At 35.2% G+C, this 15,122-nt stretch overlaps 1 protein-coding gene across 5 annotated transcripts in view; it reads left to right on the top strand.

The window, feature by feature from the left end:
* The window catches only part of PARPBP (PARP1 binding protein), a 92,341-nt gene that overhangs the window by 44,313 nt on the left and 32,906 nt on the right, over window positions 1-15,122 (top strand). For 4 of the 5 annotated variants that reach the window (XM_033866192.2, XM_019918551.3, XM_019918554.3 and 1 more), the window contains 2 exons: window positions 984-1,154; window positions 2,464-2,618. In XM_033866192.2, coding sequence (XP_033722083.1) covers window positions 984-1,154; window positions 2,464-2,618 — 326 coding nt within the window. The remainder of the gene's footprint in view (window positions 1-983; window positions 1,155-2,463; window positions 2,619-15,122) is intronic. The other variant, XM_073788276.1, reaches the window with a different exon arrangement.

Here is a 15,122-nt window from a genome sequence, read left to right as displayed (position 1 = left end):
GATATGGGGATATATGTATAGCTGATTCACCTTGTTATAAAGCAGAAACTAACACACCATTGTAAAGCAATTATACTCCAATAAAGATGTTAAAAAAAAAAACAACTGCAATGAGGTACCACCTCACACTGGTCAGAATGGGCATCATTAAAAAGTCTACAAATAACAAATGCTGGAGAGGGTGTGGAGAAAAGGGAACCCTACAACACTGTTGGTGGGAATGTAAGTTGGTACAGCCCCTATGGAAAACAGTATGGAGGCTCCTCAGAAAGCTGAAAATAGAGTTACCATATGATCCAGCAATCCCACTCCTGGGAATATACCTGGACAAAACTATAGTTCAGAAAGATACATGCGCCCCTAAATTCATAGAAGCACTGTTCACAATAGCCAAAATATGGAAACAACCTAAATGTCCATTGACAGGTGAATGGATAAAGATGTGGTATATGTATACGATGGAATACTACTCAACCATAAAAAATAATGAAATAATGCCATTTGCAGCAACATGGATGCAACTAGAGATTATCATACTAAGTGAAGTAAGTCAGAAAGAGAAAGACAAATACCATATTATATCACTTATATGTGAAATCTAAAATATGGCACAAATAAGTTTATCTACAAAACAAAAACCGACTCATAGATATAGAGAACAGACTTGTGGTTGCCAAGGGTGGTGGGGGGGAGAGGGATGGACTGGGAGTTTGGGGTTGGTAGATGCAAACTATTACATTTAGAATCGATAAACAACAAGGTCCTACTGTATAGCATGGGGAACTATATTCAATATCCTGTGATAAACCATAATGGAAAAGAATATGAAAGAATGTTTATGTGTGTATAACTGAGTCACTTTGCTGCACAGCAGAGATTGGCACAGCATTGTAAATCACTTATACTTCAATAAAAAATAAATAAATAAAAAGATTATTTATGAATTTAGAAATCTTCAATAAAGAAAATATTTTATTGTACAGGTACAGTTACTAGCAAAGAAAATTATCTACTCATATTTAAACCTGCTGGTGAATTCAAAGAACGACTTGGCTCTGGCTCATATTCTCAATATTCCTGATAGAGGACTTGGAAGAGAAGCCTTCACTGATTTGAAACATGCTGCTCGAGAGAAACAGATGTCTATCTTTTTGGTATGGACATGTTACCTTTTCAATATTTATTTTAAAGACTCTCTGAACAGTGGATCCATGTACCTTAATATAGAATTCTTTTAACTATGACAGAGCAACTTTTAAATTGTGAATATGTGTTCTATGTCATGTATTTGAAAATCCGTGGTAGTTTTGTTTTTTACTGTATATTTTACTATATATATAGTTCATAAGGGAGAATTTCTCTAAAGCTGTGTTTCCCTACATGTGTTCTGCGGAGTGCTAACCCTGTTAGATTCTCCTTGAATAAATTATTTCCAGAGGCAAAAGTGCCTGTTCAATGCTCTTTGAATAAATGTTTCCAAGGGCAAAAAATTGGAAATCGTGTATACTCTTACTGGATATATGTAATGCATGTATACTTCTTCCAAGAAGTCCTACCATAAAGAAACCTGCTTAAGTTAACCTTGTTATTTAACCTGTCATTTCCTAAGTTATTTAACCATGGAACTTTCCCCAGATTATTTAAATTTCATAGATTTTTTCTTTCTTAAGATATGCTTTGGAAAATACAGCTTTAGAACCTTTTGTCTTTGATGGAGATGGCCTAATGTATAGCCATCATATTATATATATGTATTTTTATCATTGTAAAGGCAAGACCTTTTGAACTACACATGATCAAATGATCCAAAAATGTGCAAGCTAGATGGGGCTTAGTGATTATCTAGTCTAAACCTTTATTTTACAAATAAAGAAGCTAAGGCTTGGAAGAGTTGAATTAATTGTTCAACTTTGAATAAATCAACACAATTGACACAGAAAAATCCCTTTGTTCCATATAACAATTCCAGTAGCCAGTAGTCAGTCTATTTAAGAATATATTTATTTTTTGTAGAATACCACTGTCTAATTCTTTATAGACAGTGATATACTCTTTTTTTATGGCCATGCTGTGCGGCTTGCGGGATCGTAGTACCCCGACCAGGGATCGAACCGGAGTCCCCTGCAGTGGAAGTGCAGAGTCCTGACCACTGGACCACCAGGGAATTCCCAACAATGATATACTCTTATGAACATATTCTTACGCCCTTAATTTGTCTCTAACTTGGCTCCTCAGTCTCAGTCTCCACCTGTGTTGCCATCACCCTTGCTGGCATGAATTCTACATAACAGTTGTTTCTTTGATTATTTGCTTCTGAATGAAAATGTGGCATGAGTTATAAAAAGTGCTTCTTTCTACCTGTGTACCTAGAAATATGTAAATGTGCCTAGCTTCATAAAATAAGGTGTAGTTTTAACTTACTAAATCATTAAACATAACCAAATTATTTGTTTTAATTCATAGGTGGCTACGTCATTTATTAGAACAATAGAGCTTGGAGGGAAAGGATATGCACCATCACCATCTGATCCTTTAAGGACACATATAAAAGGATTGTCTAATTTTATTAATTTCATTGACAAATTAGATGAAATTCTTGGAGAAATACCAAATCCAAGGTATGACAAATGGGTGTTATTAGTCTGTCTTTAAAACATCACAGAATCAGAGGTAGATTAAAAATTAAGAGCTATTGAAATGACCAAGCATCAGACTAAGCTAGGAAGAAGAAACAAAATATCTATATGAGGGAGGGATAAATTAGGAATTTGGGATTAGCAGATACAAACTACTATATATACAGTAGGTAAACAACAATGTCCTACTATATAGCACAGGGAACTATATTCAATATCCTGTGATAAACTATAATAGGAAAGAATTGCTTTTACTGTACACCAGAAATTAACATGACATTGTTAATGAACTATACTTAAATTAATAAAATATCTAGATTAATAAATTATAATCACATGACCTTTCCCCCTAAATTTCTGCTTATCTGTCATTCTAAAATTTTTGCCAAAGTCAAATGACATGTTCAAATTAAATTTGACTAGAGAAGAGGGCTTACCATTCATTTTTTTTCTGGAAGAAATAGATTTTTGAGGATTGGAAATGACTGAATAGATAATTTCTTTAAACGTTTTATTTAGCAATAAAGGAAACTCATACCAAGAATGAGTCAGGAAATTGATAAAAATATGATGAATTTTATATTCCATTTTCTGCTACGTTTTTTTCATTTTCTTTTTTTTTTTTTTACATCTTTATTGGAGTATAATTGCTTTACAATGGTGTGTTAGTTTCTGCTTTATAACAAAGTGAATCAGTTATACATACACATATGTTCCCATATCTCTTCCCTCTTGCATCTCCCTCCCTCCCACCCTCCCTATCCCACCCTCCCTATCCCACCCCTCCAGGCAGTCACAAAGCACCGAGCTGATCTCCCTGTGCTATGCGGCTGCTTCCCACTAGCTATCTACCTTAAATTTGGTAGTGTATATATGTCCATGCCTCTCTCGCTTTGTCACAGCTTACCCTTCCCCCTCCACGTATCCTCAAGTCCATTCTCTAGTAGGTCTGTGTCTTTATTCCTGTCTTACCCCTAGGTTCTTCATGACATTTTTTTTTCTTAGATTCCATATATATGTGTTAGCATACAGTATTTGCCTTTCTCTTTCTGACTTACTTCACTCTGTATGACAGACTCTAGGTCTATCCACCTCATTACAAATAGTTCAATTTCGTTTCTTTTTATGGCGGAGTAATATTCCATTGTATATATGTGCCACATCTTCTTTATCCATTCATCCGATGATGGGCACTTAAGATGTTTCCATCTCTGGGCTATTGTAAATAGAGCTGCAGTGAACATTTTGGTACATGACTCTTTTTGAATTATGGTTTTCTCAGGGTATATGCCCAGTAGTGGGATTGCTGGGTCATATGGTAGTTCTATTTGTAGTTTTTTAAGGAACCTCCATACTGTTCTCTATAGTGGCTGTATCAATTTACATTCCCACCAACAGTGCCAGAGGGTTCCCTTTTTTCCACACCCTTTCCAGCATTTATTGTTTCTAGATTTTTTGATGATGGCCATTCTGACTGGTGTGAGATGATATCTCATTGTAGTTTTGATTTGCATTTCTCTAATGATTAATGATGTTGAGCATTCTTTCATGTGTTTGTTGACAGTCTGTATATCTTCTTTGGAGAAATGTCTATTTAGGTCTTCTGCCCATATTTGGATTGGGTTGTTTGTTTTTTTGATATTGAGCTGCATGAGCTGCTTATAAATTTTGGAGATTAATCCTTTGTCAGTTGCTTCATTTGCAAATATTTTCTCCCATTCTGAGGGTTTTCTTTTGGTCTTGTTTATGGTTTCCTTTCCTGTGCAAAAGCTTTGAAGTTTCATTAGGTCCCCTTTGTTTATTTTTGTTTTAATTCCATTTCTCTAGGAGGTGGGTCAAAAAGGATCTTGCTGTGATTTATGTCATAGAGTGTTCTACCTATGTTTTCCTCTAAGAGTTTGATAGTTCCTGGCCTTACATTTAGGTCTTTAATCCATTTTGAGCTTATTTTTGTGTATGGTGTTAGGGAGTGATCTAATCTCATACTTTTACATGTAGCTGTCCAGTTTTCCCAGCACCACTTAATGAAGAGGCTGTCCTTTCTCCACTGTACATTCCTGCCTCTTTTATCAAAGATAAGGTGACCATATGTGCGTGGGTTTATCTCTCGGCTTTCTATCCTGTTCCATTGATCTGTCTTTCTGTTTTTGTGCCAGTGCCGTACTGTCTTGATTACTGTAGCTTTGTAGTGTAGTCTGAAGTCAGGGAGCCTGATTCCTCCAGCTACATTTTTCGTTCTCAAGATTGCTTTGGATATTCGGGGTCTTTTGTGTTTCCATACAAATTGTGAAATTTTTTGTTCTAGTTCCGTGAAAAATACCAGTGGTAGTTTGATAGGGATTGCATTGAATCTGTAGATTGCTTTGGGTAGTAGAGTCATTTTCACAATGTTAATTCTTCCAATCCAAGAACATGGTTTATCTCTCCATCTATTTGTATCATGTTTAATTTCTTTCATCAGTGTCTTATAATTTTCTACATACAGATCTTTTGTCTCCATAGGTAGGTTTATTCCTAGATAGTTTATTCTTTTTGTTGCAGTGGTAAATGGGAGTGTTTTCTTGATTTCACTTTCAGATTTTTCATCATTAGTGTATAGGAATGCCAGAGAGTTCTGTGCATTAATTTTGTATCCTGCTACTTTACCAAATTCATTGATTAGCTCTAGTAGTTTTCTGGTAGCATCTTTAGGATTCTCTATGTATAGTATCATGTCATCTGCAAACAGTGACAGCTTTACGTCTTCTTTTCCGATTTGGATTCCTTTTATTTCCTTTTCTTCTCTGATTGCTGTGGCTAAAACTTCGAAAACTATGTTGAATAAGAGTGGTGAGAGTGAGCAACCTTGTCTTGTTCCTGATCTTAGAGGAAATGCTTTCAGTTTTTCACCATTGAGGATGATGTTGGCTGTGGGTTTGTCATATATGGCCTTTATTATATTGAGGAAAGTTCCCTCTATGCCTACGTTCTGCAGGGTTTTTATCATAAATGGGTGTTGAATTTTGTCGAAAGCTTTCTCTGCATCTATTGAGATGATCATATGGTTTTTCTCCTTCAATTTGTTAATATGGTTTATCACATTGATTGATTTGCGTATATTGAAGAATCCTTGCATTCCTGGAATAAACCCCACTTGATCATGGTGTATGATCCTTTTAATGTGCTGTTGGATTCTGTTTGCTAGTATTTTGTTGAGGATTTTTGCATCTATGTTCATCAGTGATATTGGCCTGTAGTTTTCTTTCTTTGTGACATCCTTGTCTGGTTTTGGTATCAAGGTGATGGTGGCCTCGTAGGATGAGTTTGGGAGTGTTGCTCCCTCTGCTATATTTTGGAAGAGTTTGAGAAGGATAGGTGTTAGCTCTTCTGTAAATGTGGGATAGAATTCGCCTGTGAAGCCATCTGGTCCTGGGCTTTTGTTTGTTGGAAGATTTTTAATTACAGTTTCAATTTCAGTGCTTGTGATTGGTCTGTTCATATTTTCTATTTCTTCCTGATTCAGTCTTGGCAGGTTGTGCATTTCTAAGAATTTGTTCATTTCTTCCAGGTTGTCCATTTTATTGGCATAGAGTTGCTTGTAGTAATCTCTCGTTTTCTTTTGTATTTCTGCAGTGTCAGTTGTTACTTCTCCTTTTTCATTTCTAATTCTATTGATTTGAGTCTTCTCCCTTTTTTTTCTTGATGCGTCTGGCTAATGGTTTATCAATTTTGTTTATCTTCTCAAAGAACCAGCTTTTAGTTTTATTGATCTTTGCTATCGTTTCCTTCATTTCTTTTTCATTTATTTCTGATCTGATTTTTATGATTTCTTTCCTTCTGCTAACTTTGGGGGTTTTTTGTTCTTCTTTCTCTAATTGCTTTAGGTGCAAGGTTAGGTTGTTTATTCGAGATTTTCTTGTTTCTTAAGTTAGGATTGTATTGCTATAAACTTCCCTCTTAGAATTGCTTTTGCTGCATCCCATAGATTTTGGGTCGTCGTGTCTCCATTGTCATTTGTTTCTAGGTATTTTTTTATTTCCTCTTTGATTTCTTCAGTGATCACTTAGTTATTAAGTAGTGTATTGTTTATCCTCCATGTGTTTGTATTTTTTTACAGATCTTTTCCTGTAATTGATATCTAGTCTCATAGCGTTGTGGTCGGAAAAGATACTTGATAAAATTTCAATTTTCTTAAATTTACCAAGGCTTGATTTGTGACCCAACATATGATCTATCCTGGAGAATGTCCCATGAGCACTTGAGAAAAATGTGTATTCTGTTGTTTTTGGATGGAATGTCCTATAAATATCAATTAAGTCCATCTTGTTTAATGTATCATTTAAAGCTGGTGTTTCCTTATTTATTTTCATTTTGGATGATCTGTCCATTGGTGAGAGTGGGTGTTAAAGTCCCCTACTATGAATGTGTTACTGTCGATTTCCCCTTTTATGGCTGTTAGTATTTGCCTTATGTATTGAGATGATCCTATGTTGGGTGCATAAATATTTACAATTGTTATATCTTCTTCTTGGATTGATCCCTTGATTATTATGTAGTATCCTTCTATGTCTCTTGTAATAGTCTTTATTTTAAAGTCTATTTTGTCTGATATGAGAATTGCTACTGCAGCTTTCTTTTGGTTTCCATTTGCATGAAATATCTTTTTCCATCCCCTTTCAGTCTGTATGTGTCCCTAGGTCTGAAGTGGGTCTCTTGTAGACAGCAAATATATGGGTCTTGTTTTTGTATCCATTCAGCCAATCTGTGTCTTTTGGTGGGAGCATTTAGTCCATTTACATTTAAGGTAATTACCGATATGTATGTTCCTATTCCCATTTTCTTAATTGTTTTGGGTTCATTATTGTAGGTCTTTTCCTTCTCTTGTGTTTCTTGCCTAGAGAAGGTCCTTTAGCATCTGGTTTCGTGGTGCTGAAGTCTCTCAGCTTTTGCTTGTCTGTAAAGGTTTTAATTTCTCCATCAAATCTGAATGAGATTCTTGCTGGGTAGAGGAATCTTGGTTGCAGGTTTTTCTCCTTTGTCACTTTAAATGTCCTGCCAGTCCTTTCTGGCTTGCAGAGTTTCTGCTGAAAGATCAGCTGTTAACCTTATGGGGATTCCCTTGTGTGTTATTTGTTGTTTTTCCCTTACTGCTTTTAATATGTTTTCTTTGTATTTAATTTTTGACAGTTTTATTAATATGTGTCTTGGCGTATTTCTCCTTGGATTTATCCTGTATGGGACTCTCTGTGCTTCCTGGGCTTGATTATCTATTTCCTTTCCCATATTAAGGAAGTTTTCAACTCTAATCTCTTCAAATATTTTCTCAGTCCCTTTCTTTTTCTCTTCTTCTTCTGGAACCCCTATAATTTGAATGTTGGTGAGTTTAATGTTGTCCCAGAGGTCTCTGAGAGTGTCGTCAGTTCTTTTCATTCTTTTTTTCTTTATTTTGCTCTGCAGTAGTTATTTCCACTATTTTATCTTCCAGGTCACTTATCCGTTCTTCTTCCTCAGTTATTCTACTATTGATCCCATCTAGAGTATTTTTAATTTCATTTATTGTGTTGCTCATTGTTGTTCGTTTCATCTTTAGTTCTTCCAGGTCCTTGTTAAATGTTTCTTGCATTTTGTCTATTCTATTTCCAAGATTTTGGATCATCTTTACTATCATTATTCTGAATTCTTTTTCAGGTAGACTGCCTATTTCCTCTTCATTTGTTAGGTCTGGTGGGTTTTTATCTTACTCCTTCATCTGCTGTGTGTTTTTCTGTCTTCTTATTTTCCTTATCTTACTGTGTTTGGGATCTCCTTTTTGCAGGCTATAGGTTCGTAGTTCCCTTTGTGTTTGGTGTCTGTCATTTTCTTATGCATAAATTTTTGATTTGGTTTTAAATGATACTGGAATTAAGTGGTGTTTTTAATCAGATAGACTCTTATTTATAATATTGGTGTATTTTATGGTGAGTTAATTTTAGATTAATTTGTGGGGGGCAGAAATGGGTTGTATATGCTAGCAATCATGAGAGATCATTGTCAGTTTGATGGGTATGCCATAGCATAGTACTAATAAAAATAGCTGGTATTTATTGAACACTTACTATGCATCAGACATTACACTGAACTCTTTATGGGGATTATCATTTGATCATTAAAAAAAACCTTACATTGTAGTTGCTAGATAAATACTCAGTTTGGAGAGGAAGAAACTGAAGCACTGGTGTAACTTACCTTAGTCACATTTGAAGCTGGTGTTTCCTTATTTATTTTCATTTTGGATGATCTGTCCATTGGTGAGAGTGGGTGTTAAAGTCCCCTACTATGAATGTGTTACTGTCGATTTCCCCTTTTATGGTTGTTAGTATTTGCCTTATGTATTGAGATGATCCTATGTTGGGTGCATAAATATTTACAATTGTTATATCTTCTTCTTGGATTGATCCCTTGATTATTATGTAGTATCCTTCTATGTCTCTTGTAATAGTCTTTATTTTAAAGTCTATTTTGTCTGATATGAGAATTGCTACTGCAGCTTTCTTTTGGTTTCCATTTGCATGAAATATCTTCTTCCATCCCCTTTCAGTCTGTATGTGTCCCTAGGTCTGAAGTGGGTCTCTTGTAGACAGCAAATATTATTAAATATTGTTATTAAGTAGCAGAGTTGGGATCTGAATTCACTTCTGACCCAGGGACCCATTCTCTTAATCGCTATATTTTATTCTATGAAACGTCTTTCCATTTTAAGATTCCAAGAAGAATTTTTTTCAGGATTTTATTCTGAATTGTTTCCTTCTGTCTTCTTATATGGATATCTATTACAACGAAGTGAATTTGGAAGAGGGTTTGAATATGACTTATAGTCAATATCAGTGACATCTGAATTGCTAAATAATATATTGGCCAGCCATTTCTTCTGAGATAGCATATAATTAATTTTAAAGAATACTATATTTTTGGCAAAGCAAAATAGATATATTTTGTTGAAGTTAAATGGTACTATAGACTTACAGTAATAAAATCCTCAGAGGAATTGACTTTTAATATTTTTATGTGTGTTTATTTCTCTATTTACCTCATTTAAATGAAATTTTTATGCAGCTATTTTTAAAATTTTTATTGAAGTATAGTTGATTTACAATATCATGTTAGTTTCAGGTATACAGCATAGTGTTTCAGTATTTTTGCAGTTTATATTCCATTATAGGTTATTATAAGATATTGGGTATAATTTCCTGTGCTATACAGTAAATCCTTGTTGCCTATCTATTTTATGTATAATAGTTTGTATCTATTAATCCTGTACTGCTAATTTATCCCTCCCCCCTCTCCCCTTTGGTAACCATAAACTAGTTTTCTTGTCTGTGAGTCTGTTTCTGTTTTGTATATATGTGTATTTGTCTTTATTTTTTTAGATTCCACATATGAGTGATATCATTTAGTATTTGTCTTTCTCTGTCTGACTTACTTCACTACGCATAATATTCTCTATGTCTATCCACAGTGTTACAAATGGCAATATTTCATTCTTACCTGTTGCATTAAGCGCTAGGGTTGCTTCCATACATATACAATATGTATGGAATATATACATCCATACAATAGCCAAGAGGCTATTGTAAATAGTGCTTCTCTGAATATTGGGGTGCATATATCTTTCCGAATTAGTGTTTTCATTTTTTCCAGATATATACCCAGGAGTAGAATTGCCAGATCATATGGTAGTTCTATTTTTAGTTTTTTAAGGAACCTCCATACTGTCTTCCATGGTGGCCGTACCAGTTTACATTCCCAGCAGCAGTGTTTGAGATTCCCTTATCTCCACATCCTCTCCAACACTTGTTATTTGTAGACTTTTTGATGATAGCCATTCTGACAGGTGTGCGGTGATACCTTATTGTGGTTTTGATTTGCATTTCTCTAATAATTAGCGATGTTGAGCATCTTTTCATGTGCCTGTTAGCCATCTGTATGTCTTGTCTGGAAAAATGTCTATTCAGGTCTTCTGCCCAAGTTTTGATTAGTTGATTTGTTTTTTGATACTGAGTTATATGAGCTGTCTGTATCTTGGATGTTAAGCCCTTGTTGGTCTATGCAGCTAATTTTGAGTTTCAATTTTAGGCATTATTTATTAACTTCCTACCATGGAAGATGAGGATTTGCCACACACCAACCTCCCAATACTCCTCTTTTCCTCTCCCCCTCCTACCACACACACAGACACATACACACACTTCTCTTCTTCTCTCCTTCTAATATAGTTATACCACAGTATCAGGTTAAATCATATTTTAGGGTTTACATTATTATAACTCTGTAATTATTACCTACAGCTATATTATATACTGTTATTATACTTCCTTTCTTGTATACATTTTTGGTTTTTTCTGGAGTCAATGATTATCTACTTTTTTCTCTTGCTTTGCTTCTTATATATTTATTATCAATTCTTTATCAAGTTTGCCAGTGAAAGTATACAATTTCTTCTTTTTTATTAGGTCATCTATCAGTTCTGAATTTTGCCCTTGAAGACATTCCTTCTGGAGAGTCATCTATCTTCTTCATTCAGTCTGTATACTTTTGCTTGCTAGGCCTGTTTCAGAGTGTCAGCCATGAAGCTTCATCACCTTGTGAATTTTCTTTGCCTCTGCCTTGTTTCCAGGATTCCATGACTTTATTTTTAATTGGTTAAACCCCTTATTTTGCTCAAGTAGCTTTCTGAGAAAAAGTAAATGGGAGATATATATCATTATTCTCACATTTGATTGTATGTGATCTTATGCTTCATTTATTTCTCCAAGGTTATTTAATTTATATGATCATTTTTCATCTGCTTTCTGGATAGTCTTTGTTTTATCTAGTTGAATGTTTTTCTTTTTGCTTCTGTTGCCCTCTTTCATGTTCCTAAAATGTAGGGTGATTCTGGACTGTTGTTTCATATTTAGGAATGAGACCCTATAAGGGTGATTAGCAGCTCTATACAGTGGACTTCATTATAGCATAGTAGCCACTTGGCTCTTTTATTGGGAATTCTCCAAATGTGAATAATTGCAGGTCTTTTCTTTGGAACTTACCCCAAAATTTCCACAATGGCATCCTTTAGTCTCTTTCTGAAAGCAGGAAGTCTGGCTAGCAATATTCTGGCATTTGAGGGAGGGTAGGTTGATGCTGAGCCACCCAGTTCAATATGTAGACTTTTGCTCAGTCCCTCTGTTTTCAGTCATTGGTACCTATAGGTCTGGAGCCTCTCTGGCTTAGTTTCTTCAGCGTAATCCTGCTTTCCATGCTGAGGTGACAGAAGTGCACTAGCCTGATTGCTCAGAATAAGAGAGGAGATTCAGGGGTCTAAGTGTTCCTCACATAGACTGTCAACCAGCTTTCTTATTTGCAATGACACCTTCACCATAGCCCTCAGTATTGCCTTCAGTTTCTGAGATTACTTCTTATTGGTGTATCTTTTAGCAGTTAACTTATGTTGTAGCTTTCTGTGTTCTGGGTAGTCAGTTATCACCTTTCCATCTGCTCTTCATCTTTCTGTACTTTCATGATATGTCTCTGCTCTCGACTATTGTCTCCTCTCCCATTCTGTTTTTCTTTATAGATTTAAAACATTTTCCTTTTTGTCACTTTAGTGGCACTTTAGGAGGGAGCAGATATAAGTGCATATATTCAATCCAATGTAATTTGTTATAATTACATTCCTTTTTGGAGGAATTTCTAGTTGGGGTAAGTTAACAGGGTAAAAGTACATCCATACATACACTTTTGTACAAAAGGGTAGAAGTACGTTTTAGAGGCACCTAGGGTACACTTCAGTTCTTCAATTTAGCAGCCATCTATTTTGAATATCCTGTTTGGTCATAATGAGCAATTAATCTGTGTTCTAGGGACGATACTGAAGAAGTGGGTGTTTAAATAGTCCATCTGAGCAATCTCTATTTTCTTCTGTAAGGTGATTTTTGCATATGTTAAGTATATATGCATTTCATGGTTATAAATAGTAAAGTTATCAAAAACTTAAAACATGTATTCTATTTATGTAATAATGGAAAGATGTACAGAGGAAAGGACAATTGACCTAGTTTGTGGGAGCCGGGGATAAGAGTGTCAGGAGTGTTTACCTGGATGTTTGTTAACGGTTGAGCTTAAGGATGAACTTGAAGGAGTTAACCAGACATGGAGAATGGTGGTGAAATGAAGTCCAGATGAGGAGAAGGGAGGATATTTCCTATAGTATGGGTAACCTATTGGGACAATGTTTCATTGGTTATTCATTTTGTCTCATAATTTCAACTTCTACTAGTCCTTTAGCCACAGTCTATAAAGATTATAAGAAAAAACAACAAATCATCTTCTGTTTTTGTCAGTTCCTTCCTTTTATAGCTCAAATTCTTGAAAAAATACTGTCTTTTATTCCACTTCCCAATTTCTAATGATTTAAAATATCTTGAATATGTCTCATGAGGCTGTAAACTCTATGAGGGCTTTATTGATTTTCTTCACTAATATTCCCTAGCCCTAGAACAGTTTCTGGCACAGAGTAGGCACTCAATACTTATTTACTTGTCTGTGTTTAACTGACTCACACTTATTCACTTTTCCACTCTACTGAAGCTGTTTTGCGAAAGATCTTCTTATGATCTTCTAGTTGGCATAGCCTCTGGTCTCTTTGAGTCCTGAAGTTTGATCATTTTCTCTTTTAGAGCTCTTTTCCCCATAACTTCTGAGATTTTGTTTTCTTATTTTCTACTTAGCTCTCTGACTGCATATATGCAAATTCTAAATCCATATTTCAGTGAAATCCAAACTCTTTCCTGAGCTTCCAAAATGTATCTTTATGTACCTATAGGTTGTTATGTCAAATGAAACTCAAACTTAGCATCTCCCAAGCTAAATCTTCATCTTTCCCTGCGTACCTGCTTGATGGGTACCTCCTCCCAAAGTACCCAGCTTGATGAAGCCTTTCTGCCTCCAGCTGCCCAAGCAGAAATTTGAAACATATGTTTTTATTATTATTATTTTAGTACATCTTTATTGGAGTATAATTGCTTCACAGTACTGTGTTAGTTTCTGTTGTACAACAAAATGAATCAGCCATATGCATACCTCTATCCCCATATCCCCTCCCTCTTGAACCTCCCTCCCATCCTACGTATCCCACCCCTCTAGGTGGTCACAAAGCACTGAACTGATCTCCCTGTGCTATGCGGCTGCTTCCCACTAGCTATATATTTTACATTTGGTAGTGTATATATGTCCATGCCACTCTCTCACTTCATCCCAGCTTACCCTTCCCCCTCTCCATGTCCTCAAGTCCATTCTCCCTTTCTCTGTCCCTTCATTCACTAAGATCCATCAATTCTTCTTACTTAACATTTTTGATATTCGTTATCTCTATTCCTGTAGCTACTATCTTATTTCCATTTTTTATGGAAAGTCTGTTTTCAGACTTTCATCCTTTCTTGCCTGGACTTTTTTTACTTATCTCCAAGTTGTTCATTCTGCCTCCAGTCTTGAGTTGCCCCATCCTGTTGTTCTCACTGCTGTCAGTGGTCTTTTCAAAACAGCAGATGTTACCGCCATAATTAAAACCCTTCAATGATTCCATATTAGGTACAGGATAAAAATCCAGAAACCTCAGTATGGTGTACAAATTCTATACTCTCTACCTCCTGATTGTATCTGACCCTGGCCTCTGTCCCTCAACCTTAAAACTCAGAGATAAAAATGTACCCTTGTACATTAACCCTTGTAGCTGAGTGTAAGTTTGTACTAATTGTCTTATAATAGGGTGGTGGTGGTGGTAGGGAATCACAATAATCTTTGAGTCCAAGGAATGGTGGGGAATAGACAGACAGGGGAGGAATCCAAATCACACTTACCTCTCTGCTGCCAGCTTTTCATCAGACCGTCTTAGCTATAGTATGGCTGCATTTCTACACTTTGCCAGTAGGTGCCACCATAAAATACATACTGTACTTTCACCTGAAAAACATCTTAAATTAGGAGTTTCAGGTTACATAAATTAGTTAGCACCCTGTTGTTCAAATGTTTAAAATTCTGTATTTCAATTTTATTACATAACAACTTTTTAGTACACACCTGCATTATATTTATTGGACTAAATATTATGCATTTATAGAATGTTAAGTCTAGCTGAAATTATCCAGTCCAGAATCCTAGTGTTACATTTCTCATTTTAAAATATTTCAGAATCATTTTTGATACATTTCATGTAGTACCTTTAATCACATTTAATTTTTAAAGATACAATTTATTTAGCAAATAGTTATCAAATTCTTAAAGATGGTAGGGAAAAGACAAGTCATTCTATATAGTAAAGGTAGTCAATAATTCATTAAAATATTACCCATTATTTGTATTATTGCTTATTGTTCTCTTTCAGTCACTGTGTTTTGATTCAGTCTTGGGGATTTAATTGTGTTTTTCCTCACTAGCTTCATTTTTCTGTGTCTGCCCCAGAGCTTTAATGTGATGCATTTAGCAGTCAGGAAC

This window comes from Tursiops truncatus, chromosome 11 (genome assembly GCF_011762595.2).
Source record: "Tursiops truncatus isolate mTurTru1 chromosome 11, mTurTru1.mat.Y, whole genome shotgun sequence".
NCBI classification, from domain to species: Eukaryota; Metazoa; Chordata; class Mammalia; order Artiodactyla; family Delphinidae; genus Tursiops; species Tursiops truncatus.
This window is presented reverse-complemented; position numbering and strand designations above follow the sequence as displayed.